Raw genomic sequence first — 18,823 nt, forward strand, 5'->3', positions numbered from 1 at the left:
GCTATGGTCTGAATTACCAGAACAAATTCAGTATTGCTCTTCTTGACAGCCTAGCCTGGCCTGGCCTCCAGGGTGCATTGTGGCGGCAGAGAAAGTGGCATCCCAGTTCTGCCACTTATTAGCTGTGCCATCACTGGCAAGTTCTCAACTGCCTGAGCCTCAGTTTCCCCAGCAGCAGAATGGAGATGGTAACGGTTCTCACCTCGCACGGTTGCTAGGAGAATTAAATTGGAAAATGCACTCAAAGCACTCGGCTCAGATCTTTGCACTATCTAGGGTCTCAGCAAGTGTTGGCTATGATGAGTTCTTATCCACCGGCCACGATCTACATGGTGACAATATCTGCATTCCCCACTCCCTTGGAGTCTCGAGGACTCAGACGTGTGCATGAAATCCAGACCAAGATCTGCTGGGGACAGGCAGCAGCTGCCCACCCCCCAGGCCTACAACTCCAAAGTAGCTTAGACCAATTTATTTAAAGGCATTTACTCCTGCAATGCGAGTTAAAAGATTTTCACATTAAGGCAAAGATGAGCCCAAATCAATTTGATACTTAACACATCAGGAAAGAAATAGCAAGACAGATCTAGAAGAGGGGAAATTACCAAACTGCAAGGTGCCTGACATCCCTGAAATATCTCCTTCTCCCCCTCCCATAGCTATTTTTTAATACTTCCTGAATCATCTTCAGTTTTCCATGTGGAACTGTGGAACTCTTAAATTTTAAAGCGCTTTACAAGGTACTTTAGCATAATCTCATTCAAACTCTCCAAGCATTTTGAGGAAGGGATGTATTTACCTACACTCGTGGTTCTCCAATGTGGCTGTATTCCAGAGTCAACTGGGGAGATTCTAGAAATCCCATGCCCAGGCCATACCCCAGACCAATGAAACCAGATTCTCTGGGAGTGGGGCGGGCATAGGTGTTTTTAGCACTCCCCCTCTGCTGAGTCCGATGTGCAACTGAACTTGAGAATCACTGACTGATCCTATTGTCCCGGAGATCCAGACACAGACTCCTATACTCCATTGTGGAAAGGAGACCAAGGGTCATTATTCCCCCGTCATAGAGCAACGAAGACTAGGGCTCAGGAAGGCCAAGGGACTTGCTGCTATGAGGAAGGGCCACAAACAGAATCCAAAACTCCCAACTGGGGAGCAGCCATTTCCTGGCTTGGTGCAGTCCTACTGTGTGCCAGCCACTGAGCTGCCTATTAACAAGAACGGAGAGGATGCGGGTAGTCACGCTGTCCTACTACAGCATAAGGTGTCATGGAGCCCAGGCGAGGGAGAAGGGGAAGGCCTTTTTATACTTCATTTGTGAGCTGAATCTTGATGCAAAGATGTTAAGTGATGGTGAGGCCTGGTGAAAGAAGTGCGGAGGTCCCGCTTGGACAATAAGGGTTTGGGGATTGATCATAAAATGTTCTCAAGCCAGTGAAGACCATTTCAACGGGCTGCATCGACCTGTGCTTGGAAGGCTCTTCAAACCTGGCCAGTTTTTGCCTGCGACCACTCACAGAATACCTCACGTCATTCTAGCTGCAAACATTTGGCCAGTAGTTCCCAGACTTGAGGGGGCAGCAGTCACCTGGGATGCTCCTTAAAAGACAGCTCTCAAGGCTCCACCCCCCAGAGTGTCTGATTAGTAGGTATGAGGTGGGACAGGAGAGTCTGCAGGTCTAACAACTTCCCAGGTGAAGCTGATGACCTGGTTTGGGACCACATTTTGAGAACCACTCAGGCCTGGTGACCAGTCAGGACGTTGAAGAAACACCCAGGGTCCTCCACCTGCGGCCAGCAAATATTTGTTTTATATCAGCAGTGGAAATAAACCACTCAGGCTGGTTTGAAATTTTTTGAGCTATTAAGATACCGCTTAGTAGTCCCGTCTAGCAAAAGTCTTTGTTGTCTGGGAAGATGTGTATCTGCTTAAGTATGATCCATTTGTCCAGAGAAATGAGAAGAAAGAGGTTTATGTCCAAAAAAATTCTGGTGCTCAAAATATATGAACTGAGCAGAAACTACAGAACTATAGATGAAGCTATCAAGGAGGCCTTAATCTCTGTCATTAGAACAGTCCAGACAGTGGAACTTAAATATAATGAGAGACCTCGAATTTCATTGTGGCTTACAAGGTAGCTTCTAATTTATTCCCATTTTGCCAGTGAAGAAACTGAGGCTCAGAAGGCTTTAAGTAGCTTAAACAAGGTCAGAGAACCAGCCAGTGACCAGGCTGAGGATGTACAATCCAAGTCATGGTCAAGGGGAACAAGGCCTCCCTAGAGGGCTGTTGTGAGGATTCTGAGAGGAGAGCCTTGCCTCTTTGCCACACCTCATCTGCACTTCCTAGACTCGAAGTAAGACTGGGTTAGGGGTGAAGGAGCCCAGCACCCCTTCCTCTGAAGAGCGGACTCGGCACAGGTCTCCTGGCTCAGCATCAGGGAGAAACAGGGAAGACCCGTGCCCTCTGTTCCTCTCGGTGACCATGGATATATAACTCCACGCATTCTAACGTAAAGAGAAGCTCCTTCTGGCTTCTGGGATCTGCTCAGACCTCCTGCTTCCCCATCCTTTATTTTACAACGCGGGGGCACACCCGACTGGATGTTGCCACCAGTCGGGCTCTGGGTCAGCAAAAGAACTAGAACAAAATTGCTCATAGCGATCACGGCGAGGCAGTTAAACAGTGCTTGCTTCTGAAGTCACTTCCTGTAGCTTGCTTAGCATAAGAGGGAGGGCCAAGCTGCCTCACCTGCCTTCTTCAGTTCCCTGTCTGTAAAACAGCGATGAGAGGGCTCCCCCCGACTCCCCTACCCCACCCTAACCCCCAATCCTCCCAGGTTATTGCGAGGATTCAATAAATCAACTGTTAGCGGTCTGCAAAGCAACAGGGCACAAAGCAGCAGCGTCATGCGCTGGAAACACCAACTTCCAAGCCCCACAGCAGCCCTACTGACACAGACTGGGTGTGTGGGTGGGAGTGAGGGAGTGGGACCCGGCTTAACAAATCCTCCAGGTGGTTCTGATGCTTCCCCAAGCTTGAGAATCACTGCTCTAGAATGTAAGCTCCGTGAGGACAGGATTTTTGACGGCTTAATCACTGCCAAATCCCCAGTGCTGGAACAATGTCTGGCATATTACAGACACTCTATTCGTTTACAGGCAGTCAATAAATATTTCTAAGTTGAGTCCAGATGAAACAGGAGAGGAAATAAACCAAGGTTCAGAGAGCCTGGCATTTCTATTTGCACAGTTTGATGACTGTCTCTCACTAATTTGTAGTAAATGATATGAGTTGGAGACTGTCTTATGTCACCCTTGCATTCCCAGCACTTAGCCCGGTGCCCAGCTCATCCTAACAGGCTCTGGGTAACACCGTAGGGAAGGCGCAAAGGTCTCTCAGATCCAAAGCCCAAGTTCACACAGCAACTACCAACAGGTGTCCTAGACAGGGCCATCCCTCCAGCTTCCTAAGATGGGTCAAAGAATTCTAGCAAATACCAAGCCCCCAGTCAGAATGTAATTTATCTGTTTAACTGTTTGCCCATCTCCCTGGCCCGAGGGTACACCCCATTGTAGCAGGGACTTTGCTCTCAACGGAGCCTGAAGCCCAGTAGGCACTCAATAAATACCTGCTGAATGAATGGCCAACCCCTGGCTGGGTGGGACACGATAAACACCAATGCCCTTCTGCACCACCTCCATGCTAAAATCAGCAGGTTCTCAAACAGCTCTCCAACAGGGCACAGGGAAGCACGAGTGAAGGGCCAGGATATCAGAGCAGTCACCAATGGATTCCAGAGACCTCCAGTTCCCACAGCAGCCGTTTTCACTCAGCCATGACCACTGCAACTCATTATCCCTGCTTCACACACTGCCCTGGTGCCAGCTCCCTGGCAAGAGTCACTTTACTTCAGAAATTCCAAACGAGGGCTTGCCTCTGATAAGACTAGGGGGAAAAGAATTTATTGGTTTATTTACACAATGAGTGCCCCAAGGTGGTTTGCAAACCCTGATGTCAAGGCGGCTCAGGTGAGCCCTGCTTCAGCAGGAAAAAACTTGAGTTGGCAAGGAAGGGACAATGGTTCTCGTTTCTCTACCAAGGCAAAGAAGGGTAAACTAGCCTAACTAGTCACAGCTCCCATCTGAAAGCCTGGTGTGTACCAGGCACTGGGTAAGACCCACCATGTCTGAGGTCCTTTCATCTCCCCACAACCCTCTGGGGTAGGTAGGTCCTACGCTTACAGTAGAGAAGGGACTTGTTCAAGGTGACTTACTATATGTAAATGACAGAGGCGGGACTTGGTGTCCTCTGGAGATCGTTAGGAAGGCCTTATCTACTGCAGGGAACAGTGTGGTATGTCAAACCAAAGTTCGGCTGGAACCACACATTTTCCTCCACAGTGAGCAAGGTATATATGCTCATAGATGTGTTATTTCTCTGTAGTTACAAAGGTCCCTTTTCCTTTGCTCCCTTCCCCTCTTCCCTTCCTCTCTCCAAATTCACTGAAAAAGACTGCAGTGGTGCAAAGAGTAAGGCTTTGAAACCAGATGGACCTAGATTCAGATTCCAACTCAGCCCCTTTCTACCTCTATGACGTTGAGTTTGTCACTTGGCTGTTCTTAACCTCAGTTTCCCCATCTGCAAAATGCCACAAAAATACCATGAGCAACAAACTGTGTTTGGCCCACGCGAGCTACTGGATAAAGATGACTAAATATAACTATTAGCATCGCGATCATCAGAGGCCAGTTATGGTTGTCACTGTTAGTGATACAAATGCACGTGTAAGAAATTCCTGGACTAGAACCCGACTCGTGGTCCTGGCTGGAGATGGAGCTCAACAGTGAGGGTGTGAGGCAACTGCTTGGCAAGTACAAGTTCAGGGATCTAACTATGGAAGAACTGAAGACTGTAAATATGTTTTTCCCACATTTCAGATATTCCATGGATACCTATGTTTTCAAAGATAGTTCCCAGAAAAACCTGCTGAATTTCACTGGCACTATTCCTGTGATGTATCAGGCCTAAATTTGTCATTGTTGGATGAATTAAAGAAATGATTGCCAAGTTTCAAGAAGAACTTCCCCTGTATTCTCTATCATCATCTGATGCGGCACAGCAGGCAGACTTGCTAGCCTATACTGCAAAAATCACTGAAGGTGTCTCAGATATAAATTCAAAGAACTGGGCAAATCATGAGAATAAAAGTCAATAAAATTACCTCGGTTGGCGGTGGAGAACTGGGAATTGCCTGCACATTAGCAATTTCAGCAAAGGTGGCGATCTTCACAGTCAACTCTCTGGGTAGTTCTCAGTCCTACCTCGACGTGGTACAGAGAAATGTGGATATGTTCAGAGCCTTTGTTGCAGCTCTGGGACATTATCGTCCACATGGCATCCTGCTCGTTGCATCTCAACCAGCGGAAATCATGACCTACGTGACGTGGAAACTGAGTGCATTTCCTGCAAATCGAGTGATTGGAATTGGTTGCAATCTGGATTCACAGAGATTACAATATATTATTACAAATGTTTTGAAGGCACAGACTTCAGCAAGAGAAGTATAGGTTATTGGTGAGCAGGGAGAAGACAAAGCCTCATCTTCTGCCATTCTGACAAGCATTTTATGCTAGTCAGATGATCAACTTGCAGCTTCCCGAAGGGTTCACACACTCTCATGCCGCCTTGCCTTTGCACCTGATGCTTCCTTTCCCAGAACATTCATTAATTTGGCTAAGTCCTGCTTACCCTTCGAGACTGGGCTTGAGGGCTTCCCTGGTGGCACAGAGGTTAAGAATCTGCCTGCCAGTGCAGGGGACACGGGTTCAAGCCCTGGTCCTGGAAGATCCCGCATGCCACGGAGCAGCTAAGTCCGTGCGCCACAACTACTGAGCCTGCGCTCTAGAGCCCGTGAGCCACAGCTACTGAGCCCGCGTGCCCCAACTACTGAGGCCCGCGTGCCTAGAGCCCGTGCTCTGCAACAAGAAAAGACACCGCAGTGAGAAGCCGGTACACTGCAACAAAGAGTAGCCCCTGCTCGCCGCAACTAGAGAAAGCCCGCGCATAACAACGGAGACCCAGTGCAGCCAAAAATAAACAAATAAAAATAAATAAATAAATTTATCAAAAAAAAAAAAAAAAAGACTGGGCTTGAGTGCCACCTCTCCCAGGAAGCCTTCCCTAATTCTCCAGGTTAAGTAAGTTCATGCCTCTATTATAACCACTATCACACTGTGTTACAATTGCATATTTACCTGTCTCTTCACCTCGACAGACTGTAAACTCCTTGAGCTTAAAAGGCCTCAGTAAATACATTTTGAAATTAATGAATGATCCTGATACCACCTCGGTGTATCCAAAGGTCATTCATACTATGCCCCACCAAATTAGTCAGTAGAACATGTGCTTTGGAGCTGCTATTTCTAGCTGTGATATTGAAATCATATGTAAACTGCAGATAACTCCTTCGAATGGTGTTTTAGAAACCCAAGGGCTGGACCTCAAAACAGAGTGTTAGGTCATCTGCTTTGGGCATCAATCTTACCTAAAGGATAGGTGTTATATGTAATGGAAAAGAGAGATCACATGGTCATTTTTTATTAAAATTTTTGGGGTCAGGGAATTACTGTTTTTAAGGAGTAGAACCAGAAAGATTAGGATTGATTAGATGCATGATTTGAAAGGGATTCTTAAACTAGGATAAATATACATTTAGGAAGTGTGAAGGGTTGGGCAGTAAATGAACAAAAAAATGAAACAATTCAGTCCATCTAAATTTAACTGAAAATCCTAATGACTGTGTCAGAAGCAAATTTGAACACAGTGAAGCTTTCTCCCTCTCTCCAAACATTGTTTTCTCATGGCTCTTATAAGTCCAAACTCAGAGGAAAGATAAAACGTGATGATGTGTGTAATATATAATGGCAGTAATACTCATAATTAAATTCCAGACTTCTTTGTGTCTTTTGTCTTTTCTTATACCTACCTTGCCCTTTTTATTTATCTTTCCAAGGTCTGTAAATGCCGTGTTCCATTTAGCAGACGTTTCTCTGCAATTTTCTGTATATTGTGAATATACTAATAATGTGCCACAGTTTTGTTTTAGAAAATGATTCATGTACAGCCCTTCCATTCAAGTGAAACATTTTTTAAAACCCCTTAATTCGTCCACATGTATTTATATTTTTCATGGAACAGTTTTTGGGTTTGCTTCTTTTTTCACTTAACATAAAAACTTTAGAAATTCCTGGACTACACAACGCCATGCTCAGAGAGCCCTAACTATCCAAGAAAAGCCACGACAGATGCAGGATTGGAAGGCTGTCCCAGGCTCATCTCATCCTAGCAGACACCTGATGCCTGGATCTTGATACTTCATCCTTCCAAGTCAGGTATCAGTCAGTGGATCCTAAGGGCATCCCAGAGACAAATCAAACAAGTAACCGCCACTGGGCGGGGAGGAAGCCAGCGTGGGGACAGTCTGGCTGCCACCAAACCAGGCCCGGCAACAGCAGGCAGCCGGCTGGGGAAAGTCAGCAGCTGCCGTTGGCCTGGTGTCCTGGCTGCCAGAGAGTGATGAATGGAGCAGGGGAAGAAAAAAGCCAACAAAGGTGTCCCTAATCTTGATGCGGCTTCATTTTTTTTTTTTTTTTTTCTGGCCGACCATTGAACGAGAACCTAAGCCTCGGTCCTTTTTCTTTGCCAGACATTTGAAACTGAAAGATCCCATTTCTCTCCAATGGTGAGATGTCATGGGTAGAAGCATTGAAGAGGCAATGGGGGTGGAGGTAACCCACTGCACTTGTCCTTTTCTTCCCTCCTCCCTGCTCTCTCTTCTCCACTCCCTCTCCCCTGTCTAGCATCTTTACAGAACATTCTGCGTTCCCCCCACACAACAACAGTGAACGCCCCCCCTTTATTTTGGCAGGAGCTTGTCTGCCCAGGAGCTGGAGGCTTAATGGCCCGCTGGTGAAGGTTAAATAACAAAACGCCACTGTATCCAGTTTCTGAGTGTTCTCTTCTTTTATCTCACTCTGAAACAGGGATTCAGGGCAGCCGAGAAGCTTGTCAGTAGCAGTAACTAGAGCCTCTACCTGTTCCACCTAAAGGTGTGTGGCCCACGGGCCCCTCTGTGCTGGGAGAGGCACGGCACGCATTTTTCACCCAGACTCAGCCCCGATCCAGCCCTCAGTCCTGTCCAAGTGGAAGTACTAGGAGATGCTACCCAGGCCATTTCTCCAAGAGGAGTGGGTTTCTCTTATCCAGGGCCCCTCGCTGAGCCAGGGGCAGATCCCCATAGCCTGGAGGCAGACGTGGCTGAAGACACTCGGCACAGACAGCTGACTGCAGTGAAGTTGGCACCCCCTGCAAATGCAGCCAAAACCCGACTGAGGCTTCCTGCATCCAGAGAGTTCTGCAGCAGCATGCCGGCCACGTGCCAACTCCCACTTATTCTAGCCTCGTCTCTCCTTATGTGCACCTGAGCTGGGCGTTCCGACCTTCCCAGTAACCAAGGCAACCTGATTCGCTTCTCTTCAAAAGGGCAGTGTTGCACAGCTCCCGGGGATCCCAGGGGAGTGGGGAATCAGGTCAGTTTGGCGAGGCCAAAAGCGGGAGGGGTGGTGACAGGGAGGCGCTGCCTTGGCTACTAAGTCCCTGGCCTTTGGGAGCATTTACCCGAGAGACTCGGGAACGACTCTGAACTCTCTCTCTCCACACACCGCATCCTTCAGAGTTTCTCTGCCTCCTTCTCTGTTCTTCCCCTCCCTCCCAGAGCTCTGGTTAGCTGGCTGCTCCCAGAAGGTAGATTTTGTGCCCGATCGTCTCCTAAGCTGCCATGTGGATCTCATTGGCTTCTCTGATTAAGCCTCCTTGGCAAAACATCTTTCCCGGAGATCCACAGCAGGCTCGCCTCAATTTAGGAGTAAATGGTAACTTTCCAGCCCAGCTTGTCAACAGGGCATCTGGAGCCCTGAAATGGCAATAGCTAATTCGAGTGTGGATTCAGGAGTTCAACCAGCTGGGCCCCAATCCTGGGTACATCACCTACTGGTGGTGACCTTGAGCAAATATAAATGCTTAACCTTTCTAAATCGCTGTTTCCTTATCTGAGGATGGAGAAAATAACAGTACTTACCTTATATGGTTGGCAAAAGGATTAAATGAGATCATAATATAAAACACTTGGTGCGCAGCACAGAATACATATTAGGAGACTTAGCATTTATTATTATTTTATTCATTTGTGGGTTCCAATGCCTCTTATTTCTTCCTGTTAGCTAGACTAGTGCTTTTTAACCTTATTTCTTTCTTAATGAATGACGTAAGATATTCCCGTGCATTGCAGACTCCCGTGAAATGTGTAGATCATAAATTCAAGCCTTGGAAGGAGAAGAAAAGTCCTCTAATAATTGTAAAGGCCCAAGCTAAAGGTATTAGTGGATCATTAAAAGCAGAAGCACAGGGCTTCCCTGGTGGTGCAGTGCTTGAGAGTCCGCCTGCCAATGCAGGGGACACGGGTTGGGTTCGTGCCCCGGTCCGGGGAGATCCCACATGCCGCGGAGTGGCTGGGCCCATGAACCATGGCTGCTGAGCCTGCACGTCCGGAGCCTGTGCTCCGCAACGGGAGAGGCCACAACAGTGAGAGGCCTGCGTACCGCAAAAAAAAAAAAAAAAAGGCAGAAGCATGGAGAATAGAGGCTTTGGGTAAATTCCCTGGCAGGCTGGTTATAATTCCCACTTAAGAAAGCTTGTCAGAATGTAACTTGGTGGAAAGTGACATTAGTCCGACAATAACCTTAAATCTATTTAAATTGATTATAAAAACAGTAATGCACTTGCAATTGCTGGTACTTTAACTGGTCGACATATAACACATTCCTACGACACGAGTCAGAAATGATTGCAATGCTATGAAAGAAACTTGCTGGTCTGCATAGTCAAAAAGGATTACAAAGAATAAACCACAAGCATAACATAGTCTCAAATTATTACCGTGGATGAGAAGAAACTGGGTCTGATTTTTAGGGAAAAGTTTACATAAAAGAAAGAAGAAAGGAGACCTCTACTAGAGACTCAAGGTTGACGTTTGCTGTGTGACCTTGGGCAAGTCACCCGTCTCTGAGTCTGTTTCATCAGTGAAATGAGAGGGCTGGATTACATGACCAGAAAGGTCCATCCCAGCTGCAAACTGCTACAGAGCTGGATGGAGACTCAGTCTCCATTTGACTTAAGTATTTCCTAAGTACTTCCTAGTAAAAGCCAAAAGGTTTGGCGTTCCCAAGTGTCTCCTGTATGTTAGGTTCTGTGCTAGCTGCCCTACGTGATTGAACTTATTTTATGCTCATAATGGCCCTTGACAGTTTATGCGCATCACCCCATCCTAGAGAAGACAAAATCAAGGCTCAGAGAGAATGTGTAACTTGCCAAGGTCACTCAGGCAGCAAGCAGCCGATCCGAGATGCCAGGATCCAAAGACTCAACCTCTTTCCATTTTCTACACCACTCGCTGGATAGCCATGGCCTGGCGACACCGGAATGGCAGCAGGTAACTGAAATCATGCCTGTGCTGGCCCCATGCCCCAAGGCCAAATTCCTTAGGCGGTGGAGCAGAGGTCTTAATTCAGTAACGGAGTCCAGGCAGCTGAGTGGTTAGAAATTTGGGTTCTGGAGTCGGCATGCCTGGCATTCCCATCTCAGCTCCTCAGAAGCTGGGTGGCTTTCCCCCAACTTAGCCCCCCTGAGGCTCGGGTTTCTCGGGCAGATAACCTATTCCCAGGGTTGTTAGGGGGATTAAAAGAAGTTATCCGTGGAAAGCTCTCAGCAGACTACCTGAATATAGTAAATGGTCACTCATTATGTCCTACCTAGCTAAACAGGAGGGCATACAGGTAGTGACGAGCAGTTTTTAAGTTAATCTCTGGCAGGGGTTATGAACCCGGGGTCTACAAACGCCCTGAAATTATGTGCCAAAAGCCATGTTCATGCTTTTCTTCAGGAAACATCCTTAACCTTTGTCAGATTCTTATAAGGGTCTGTAACCAGAAGGAGATTAAGATCTTTTGCCTGCTGCAGACCCAACGTCTTACACTATGAATCATTCCTGAAATAACAGCGTTGGCAAAAATTCCTCCTCAAATCATGAGAGAAGTTGCTGGGTTCTCTCAACATGGCCTCCCAGACACGTGGGCCTCTAGCACCGATCACACAGCCCCAGAAACCGTGCTCACAGAGCTCCCAGGTGGTTCCTAGAAGAAGGTCAGAAGACAAACCCCCCAATGAGCAGGAATTAGGCTTCAGGAACCTTCCCCAGCAGGGCCAGTTCCAACAATCCATTCTTCCTCGGAGAACAATCAGTGTGTTTGTTGTTGCATACCTCCAAGTTAAATATACCCGGAATGCTGGCTCTTTGCTAGAAGCTCCCAGAAGCACCCACTTTAGCACTGCTAAAGGCACGCTGCTCCACAGCCCGATATGCAGCACCTGATTCCCCACAGACCTGTCACCTTCTCAGACCAGCCTTGCCTCGGGAGGAGCCCGTGGTGCTGTTGGAGCCTTTGGCCCAGTAGGCAGGGCCCGAGCTGCCCACTGGCCCCTCTCTGGTTGTTGGGACAACCATCCTCAGGAATTTCGGCCTCCCTGTCTTCCCCTGGGTGAGAAGGGGAGAGAGCTGGCAACCCCCCAGTGAAAGGGGAAGCTGAAAACTGGATTCCCTACCCCCAGCAGCCTCCAAGCCGGACAGCACACAAAACAGCTCAGGCCCAGAGAGAGGAACGTGCCAGGACATTCTTCAGGGTTGGTAACCCGAAACGCTATTCTGTTCTCTGCGGCTAAGAAATCACTTTTCTGACTGAAGGACCATTTGACTTACTTCTTTTAAATTCAGGGGAATGGACAGGTGTATCTCCTTGATTCAGATAAGGAAAAAAACCAAGACAAATGGGCGCGCGTGCACACACACACACACACTCAAGGAGCAGAATCTTTTTTTTTTTAATTTTTTATGTGATATTTTGTTTCATAGCATTAACCAGCTGCAGAGATGTAACTGCCTTGGCAGAATTTCTCTCCCCTAACCTCACCACCCCAAAGAAGCCTGGCGCTTTTCAGCCTTGTTAAACGTTCTCCTCCTCTCAGTCCCCTCACCCTCCTGCCTGCCGTCCCCCCTCCCAATTCTGCCATGGAGTCAGGAGCGAGAAGGCGAGATCAAGCCCGAATCAGCGAAATCCTATCTGAGAACTGGCAGGGGGCTTAGCAACATCTCATCAACCTTCTTCTCTCACCGAAGGAGCACTTGCACCTCAGAGAGGTCAAGCGATTTGCCTGGGGCCACACAGGTAGGACGAGAAGGCAAAACTCCCTTCTGGGGTGTGCAGGAGGGAATTCCAGGGAGTCAGAAGTGGATACCCTCTGCTCAGCTCTTTCCCCAAACTTTCAAAGTTGGCTCACCACAACAGTGAGCTCAGAACCCCTCAGCGCCCCAAGCTCAGGGGCCCTACCCCGGGCCGGTGCAGGTGGGATGACCAGCAGATATCAATACAAAGATGCAGCATTCAAACCAGTGGCCTGCAAGGCGGAGAGAGTCAGCAGCTCCAGGAAGTGCCAATGTGTTTTTAATGCCTGCCAATCTGCCTAAAAACACAGGCTACACAGCCCTGTTGCTGGAGCCGTGGACAGGCCCCAGGAGTGAACTCAAATATAATGGCACTGTGGTTCCCCCCCTCCACTGTATTTTTAAAGGTTCCCTAGTACTGGGGGCAATAGATATTACTAGTTTCCCCTTTATGAAAGTGGCTAAAAAAAATTCAAATTGGGTTGATTTAAAGTCAAATATTAAGTAAGCAATAACACAGGTGGATATAGCAAAAAACGTGGTCCACATAATACTAAAATTTGGGAAATTATGCTCTAGTCAAGTCAGTATCCCACAGAAGCTATACTCCTTGCCCTCTTCCAAGGGTAAAAAATGACCGTTGTTTAAGAAGCTTTCTACAGCTGTGTTATCCTCTCAGCAGCCCAGAGAAGTTCCTAGATGCATGACCTGGGCCGAGTTAGCAGTGTCCTCGACATTCAACTGCTAACAGCACACTGGACTCAGTAGCTGCTGGGACCTAAAATATGGGAGGACACAGAAACTTGAACTTGTGCCTGTATTAGGAGAGGACAAGGGACTGTCCAGTTCACCAACACAGCAACAGAGTCCCTGGGGCAACTGACCCTGAGGGGGGCATGGGGAAGGAAAGTGAGTAGGACCACAAGTGTGGAGGTTAGAACTTCAGAGCCGGTAAAGAACTCGGCATAAATAAGGCAGAGGGGTGGAAAGATCAAAACACAAGCAAATCGCACCTCCGGGCCTCAAAGTTTGTCTCACGTTTGAAAGTGGGAGTTGGGCCTTGATCTTCTATGTCCCTTCCAACTTTGAAGAGTTCCACTGTCCCTTCCAACTTTGAAGAGTTCCACTGTTGGGCTTCTCTGGTGGCGCAGTGGTTAAGAATCCGCCTACCAATACAGAGGACACGGGTTCCAGCCGTGGTCGGAGAAGATCCTACATGCCACGGAGCAACGAAGCCTGTGCGCCACAACTACTGAGCCTGCGCTCTAGAGCCCACGAGCCACAACTACTGAAGCCCGCGTGCCTAGAGCCCGTGCTCCGCAACAAGAGAAGCCACTGCGATGAGAAGCCCGCGCACCACACGAAGGGTAGCCCCCGCTCGCGCCAACTAGAGAAAGCCCGCACACAGCAACAAATATCCAACGCAGCCAAAAGTAAAATAAATAAATTTTTTAAAAAAAGAGTTCCACTATTACTCCTTCCCTTCCAAGCAAATCATTTGCCTGACAAATAGGGAAACTGAGGCTCAGAGGTAAAAGCAGCTTGCCCACGGGACGCTCTCCAGCGTTAAAAATTTCTCTTCCGGATTAAATTGATGAGACATTCAGCGTGGTACTGAACGCAGAGGAGGTACCCAGTAAATGTTGAATGAATGAACCAAAGTGCTCACAAAAACCACGAGGAATCTCAGCTCACATTTTCTTTCTGCTTTTTCTCAACCTTCACCTCGCTACACACCCCATCCTGGACTTCTGGAACCTCCATCCCAACCCCACAGGATGAAGGGTCCAAACAATTCACCTCCATTGCTTTACAGGCACTGACACCCAAGGTCACAGCGACCAGGTGAAAATTCCGCATTCCTGAGGCACTTTGACCACAGAGGTGACTGCGGTCCCAGAGGGTGGTCCTCCCCTCCCCACAGGATATTCATGGGGAGGGGGGGTGCGTGTGTGCAAAGAAATGCCAAGCGGTCCAAACCAGGAGAAAGTCTGGAAGCTAAGAGCCACACACTCCACCTGCCTCAGCAAAAACAAATCCGGTGCTCCAGCCGGCCTGGTGCCCACCAAGGTCAGGACGCGCTGGTGCAGGGCTGAGAAGCCGCGGTCCCCAGAGAAAGGGAGGGAGGAGAAAGAGGGATGGGCAGGGCTTTGCGGAGGCCTCTCACCTCCATCTACATCCTAACAGCTTCCAAGTTGCCGTGAGATTCCTGGAGAACCGGTCTCCCCGATCAGACCTCCCCCGCTCCTTCCTTTCCTTCCCTCTCTCGGCCTCCAGGCCCCCAGACTGCTCCCGTGCTCCTCTCAGAGCCGCAGAGACACCTGTCAAAAACCACACTCCAGGCTGCCTTCCCCTGCACGCACGCAGTGTCCTTCCTCCAGCGGTCTCCCACTGAGTCCTGGGTGCCTGCCACCCGCTCCAAACCAGATGCTTCCCCATCCCCCCCTCTTCCCCCACCCCGTGCTGGGGAAAGCCTTCCCGGGAAGCCCCAGCATCGCTCGGCTAGGTTGCTCCCCCAGCCCCCGCCCGACCCAACTAAGGGGAAGCGGGGGGCGGGGGGCGGGGCTAGAGCTTAAGGTCAAAACTCCGGGCAGGTGCCGCCTGGGGCCTGAGTCCTCATCAGAGGAAGGCGGTGGCGGCAGCCTGGGCCAACTCACTTGGCCGTCCCCTCCTCCCGGCAGCCCACCCGGGCGGTCCAGAAGGGGATGAAGGTGGAGCGTGTGGGGTGCGGGAAACCGAAGACGCTCGCCGAGCTCCTCGGCATCCCCTGCACAATCCCGGCTGGTGGCCCGTGGGGCAGGAGGGGGCCTCTCGGGGTCCTACCTGTCCCGCGGGTCGATCCAGCTGGTAGTGCGGCTCGTGTGGTCTATGTAGTAGACCTTGCCGTCGAAGTCGTGCGCCTCCTCCCAGCCGTCCGGCAGGGGCAGCTCCGGCCGGGGCATCTTCCCGAGCGCGGCCCGCGCTCCCCCATGCAGCTCCCGGCCGCCGCGGGGGCCCCCGGCTCAACGGCTCCGGCCGGCTCTTTTCGGCTCGGGCGGCCGCCGAGGCACCATGATCTGGGGAGTGGCGCCCGCGGACTGGGGGCCCTAGTGAGGGCCGGCCGGGGTGGCGGCGCTGTCCATGCGGCCCTGCGGCCCCGGCCCGGCGCCGCCCGCTCCTCCCGCCGCCGGCCCTCTCACGCTGCCATGTGCGTCCGCAGCGGCGCGGTGCGGGCCCGGGTGCGCGCCCCGCCGGCGTGGCAGAGCGAGTCGAGCGCAGCTGCCGCCTGCCCTCCTTCGCGGCGCGCGGCGCCCTTCAGCCTCCACGCCGCCGCCCGCCGCCGCCTCTTCCTCCCCCCAGCCGGGTGCTATCCCTCCTCTCAGCTCCGCCGTTCAGCGAACGCTCTCGGCTTGCGACTTCTGCCTCCGCCAGGTGCGGCTCGGGCGGTGCAGGTAACCGCGCTGCCCCGGAAACGGGAGGCGGAGCACCGGGCGCCAGGGTTCCCGCGTCCCCTCCCCGCGCCCAGCGCAGCGAGGGCGGGTCCTAGGGCCCGAGACGCGCCCCCTCGTGGGACAGTCCCAACCGCCGGCTGCTCCTGCCGGAGGAATGGGAGCCCGCCCCTTACCTGGGTTCCTGACCCAGACTGGCGCCCCAGGAGGCTAGAGCAAGACCCGCTCTCCCTCTGCTTCCCAACGCTCCTGGCTCTCTCCACTCCGAGGGTCCAGGCTCTTGCACAGGTGGCACCAAATCTTACAACTCTCCGCTTCTCTCATGTAGAATCAGGAGTCAGGCAAGAAGTGGTTAAATGGAAACATTCTTGCAAATCGGGGAACATAAGTTTTCCAGGATCTCTGATCCCTTCCCCCAACACACACACCATCTGTCTCCCTCTTATTCTATTCTTCTCCCCACGTTGTTTCACCCATCCCCCCACCCCTCGTATTTGCAAATGTAGCTGGCTTTTCCCCGGGACCGTAAAATTAGGAGTGCTATCAATCTACCCCACCCCCCTCGACCCCGGAGGACTTCCAGGCGGTGTCAGGGAAGCACTCTGTAAAAGTAATAGTAATGACATTGTTGTTGTTCATTAAATTGAATACTTAACCTGTCCCAGGCAGCTTCCCCTGCGTTCTCCTCTGCGATACTATTTGATATGTTATAGCTTTGGGGGAAGGGGGTTACGAAAAAGAAGAAAGCAAGCAAAGTAAAATTCCATGTTGAAAAAAAATGAGAAGAAAATTTAAAAATCAATATTGCTTAAGAAATTAAAAATTTGTAATTACTTAATTAAAGTTAAGGATCAACTGGCTGTCTATGTCTTCTGACTGTGTCTTTAACCATTTTTTGCCCTGGATATATAGCGGGGAGGTGAACTGGAGGAATGAAGCCCAGTGTGGTGTATCCTTTTGTCTGAGCCCCACAGTCTCCCAGAGGAGCCAGCATTCTGTGTTGTATGGGCCAGGGTGTGCTGAGCAAAGGGGAGAATCCCATGTTTGTGGTCTCATCTTCTTTTGTTAGAGAAGCCCCACCATGGCAGCTCCTCACCTCCAAATGCCTTCTGCAAAGCCAGTTACTTCTTAAGGCCAGACTCATGGGCTCAGTATTTGGCCTTACCCTCCCTCCCTCATTCCATAGATGCCACGCACAAAAGTCCAGAAATGTGGGCCTCAGACTGGCCTCACAACACCTAGAAGTAGGAATTCCCACTCCTTTTATGGGGAGATTCCCATAGCCCTCTGCACCGCCTCTGCTTGGGCCTCAACTTCACTATGTATAAAATCCTCGCATTAGTGATGAGGGCAATAGCTCAAAATTAAAGTCAACATGGTGCTAGGTGCCTCACACGCAGGATCTCATGTAAGTGTCACAACACCACTCTGGAATAAGGAAGACAACTTATGATACCCATTTCACTGATGAGAAAACTGAGGCTCCAAGATGCTATATTGTTGACCAGGGATACAGAGCTAATAAGTGAACCTAGGCCTGACTTCAGTACTCGTGCTCTCCACCATTAACCTATTCTTTCTTTTTTTTTAGTTACTCTGCAACTCCTGGACCTACCCACGGTCTGGATCTGGAATATCATGGATGCTTATGCATGCTTGTCCCTTTTGATGCTTGTTTCATAGTTATTTGGCTGAGAAGCAAAAGCTCTGGAACCACTCTGTGTGGGTCTTAAACCCTCCCTATCTTCTAGCTGTGTGACCTTGAGTAACTTGCTTAACTGAAGTCCTAGTCTTAGGTCTGAAAGTCACCATAATAATATAGACTCTGTAGGGCTTGTCATAAGGGCTACAGATGAGAAGTGTAGAGGGCTTGGCACTCCACAGTAGGCTGTCATCTCAGGGGCCTCCCTGTGGTACGTTTGGAGCACCGTGTGCACCCCTGTGAAACTGATGAAGTATTTTCTGTTCCAAACACAAGCCCATGTCCTTTCCCCGCCTGAAAATTGTGTGTGGTTGTTTGTGACAATCTTCGTAATTGCTGCTTTCATTTTTTTGCCTTGTTTTGCAACCATGCCTTCCCACCGGCTGATGTTGGTTGTGAAGGGAAAACCCCTTTTAGACCACCAAATCCAACTTTCTTTTTAGCCCAGGTGCCCTAGCCCTGGCATTTCCACATGACTTGTTCCTGCACATCTTTAGACCTGGGCTGGGAAGCAGGAAATTGAGACCAGAGCAGGAATCAACTCCTTAAAGCCTTACTCTGTCCACCTTACCTCCACCCCCCCACCTCCCCGTGGCAGAAGAATCCTGGGTTATCTCCCAGAAGCTGCAAGCAGGGTGAGGTAATGAAACAGATGACTGCCTGCCCCATGTGATGGCGGGTGAATCATCCCTAGGCATTCCTTGAGGCTGAGGACCAACGTGAAAGGGATTAAAGGTAAAACCGGCTCAGCCATGTGATAGGGCAAACTGGACATTATTCTACAGGTGAATGAACTGCAGGAATCTGACAAGAAGCCCAGCCTCTCCCGGCCTTCCTCCTGGGCTGCCTCTGGCTGCTCTGGAGCTGAGTTGGGGCCGAGCAGAAGGGACCACAGGACAAGGCTTTCTTCGTTTGCTTTCACAACCGGGTCGCCCACCTGAACCTGAAAACAGGTTGTCTTGTCTTGTAAAAGACACCCACTGAAATCCTTTCCCCCACCGCGGCAGCAAAGGAGAACACACACGTGTCTCAGAGAATCAGAGAGGCAGGGTAACATATTTCATGAAGATGGTGAGGAGGAGAAATTAGCTTTTTTTAAAAAAAAAAATCAGATATGCCAGCAGTACTTTCCTGTTAGCATCGACATTCTTCAAGGAAATGGAGGCTGTGGAAACCTCTGCGGAGATTTTTCTTCCGACTCCATGGCTGTTCCTCCCTACCTCATGCTTTGCCTCCCACGCATCCTGGAGGATGCAGTTACGTTTATGTGACTGAGCCGATAACATCCCCTTACTTTAGTTGTGCATTATGTGTGGTTCATAATTCGGCCCGTGAACTGTTTTCTTTCTTTTTTA

General features: G+C 49.9%; 1 protein-coding gene and 1 pseudogene across 1 annotated transcript in view; one reads left to right on the forward strand and one right to left on the reverse strand.

Moving 5' to 3' along the window:
* Positions 1 to 15,787, reverse strand: part of WWC1 (WW and C2 domain containing 1) — a 153,004-nt gene extending 137,217 nt beyond the window's left edge. The window contains exon 1 of the mRNA XM_060008413.1: positions 15,162 to 15,787. Within this exon, the coding sequence (XP_059864396.1) occupies positions 15,162 to 15,280 (119 nt within the window). The 5' untranslated portion in view covers positions 15,281 to 15,787. The remainder of the gene's footprint in view (positions 1 to 15,161) is intronic.
* On the forward strand, positions 2,856 to 5,968 carry LOC132423078 (ubiquitin-conjugating enzyme E2 variant 3 pseudogene; annotated as a pseudogene).
* Positions 15,788 to 18,823: the final 3,036 nt, after the last annotated feature.

This window comes from Delphinus delphis, chromosome 3 (genome assembly GCF_949987515.2).
Source record: "Delphinus delphis chromosome 3, mDelDel1.2, whole genome shotgun sequence".
Lineage (NCBI taxonomy): Eukaryota > Metazoa > Chordata > Mammalia > Artiodactyla > Delphinidae > Delphinus > Delphinus delphis.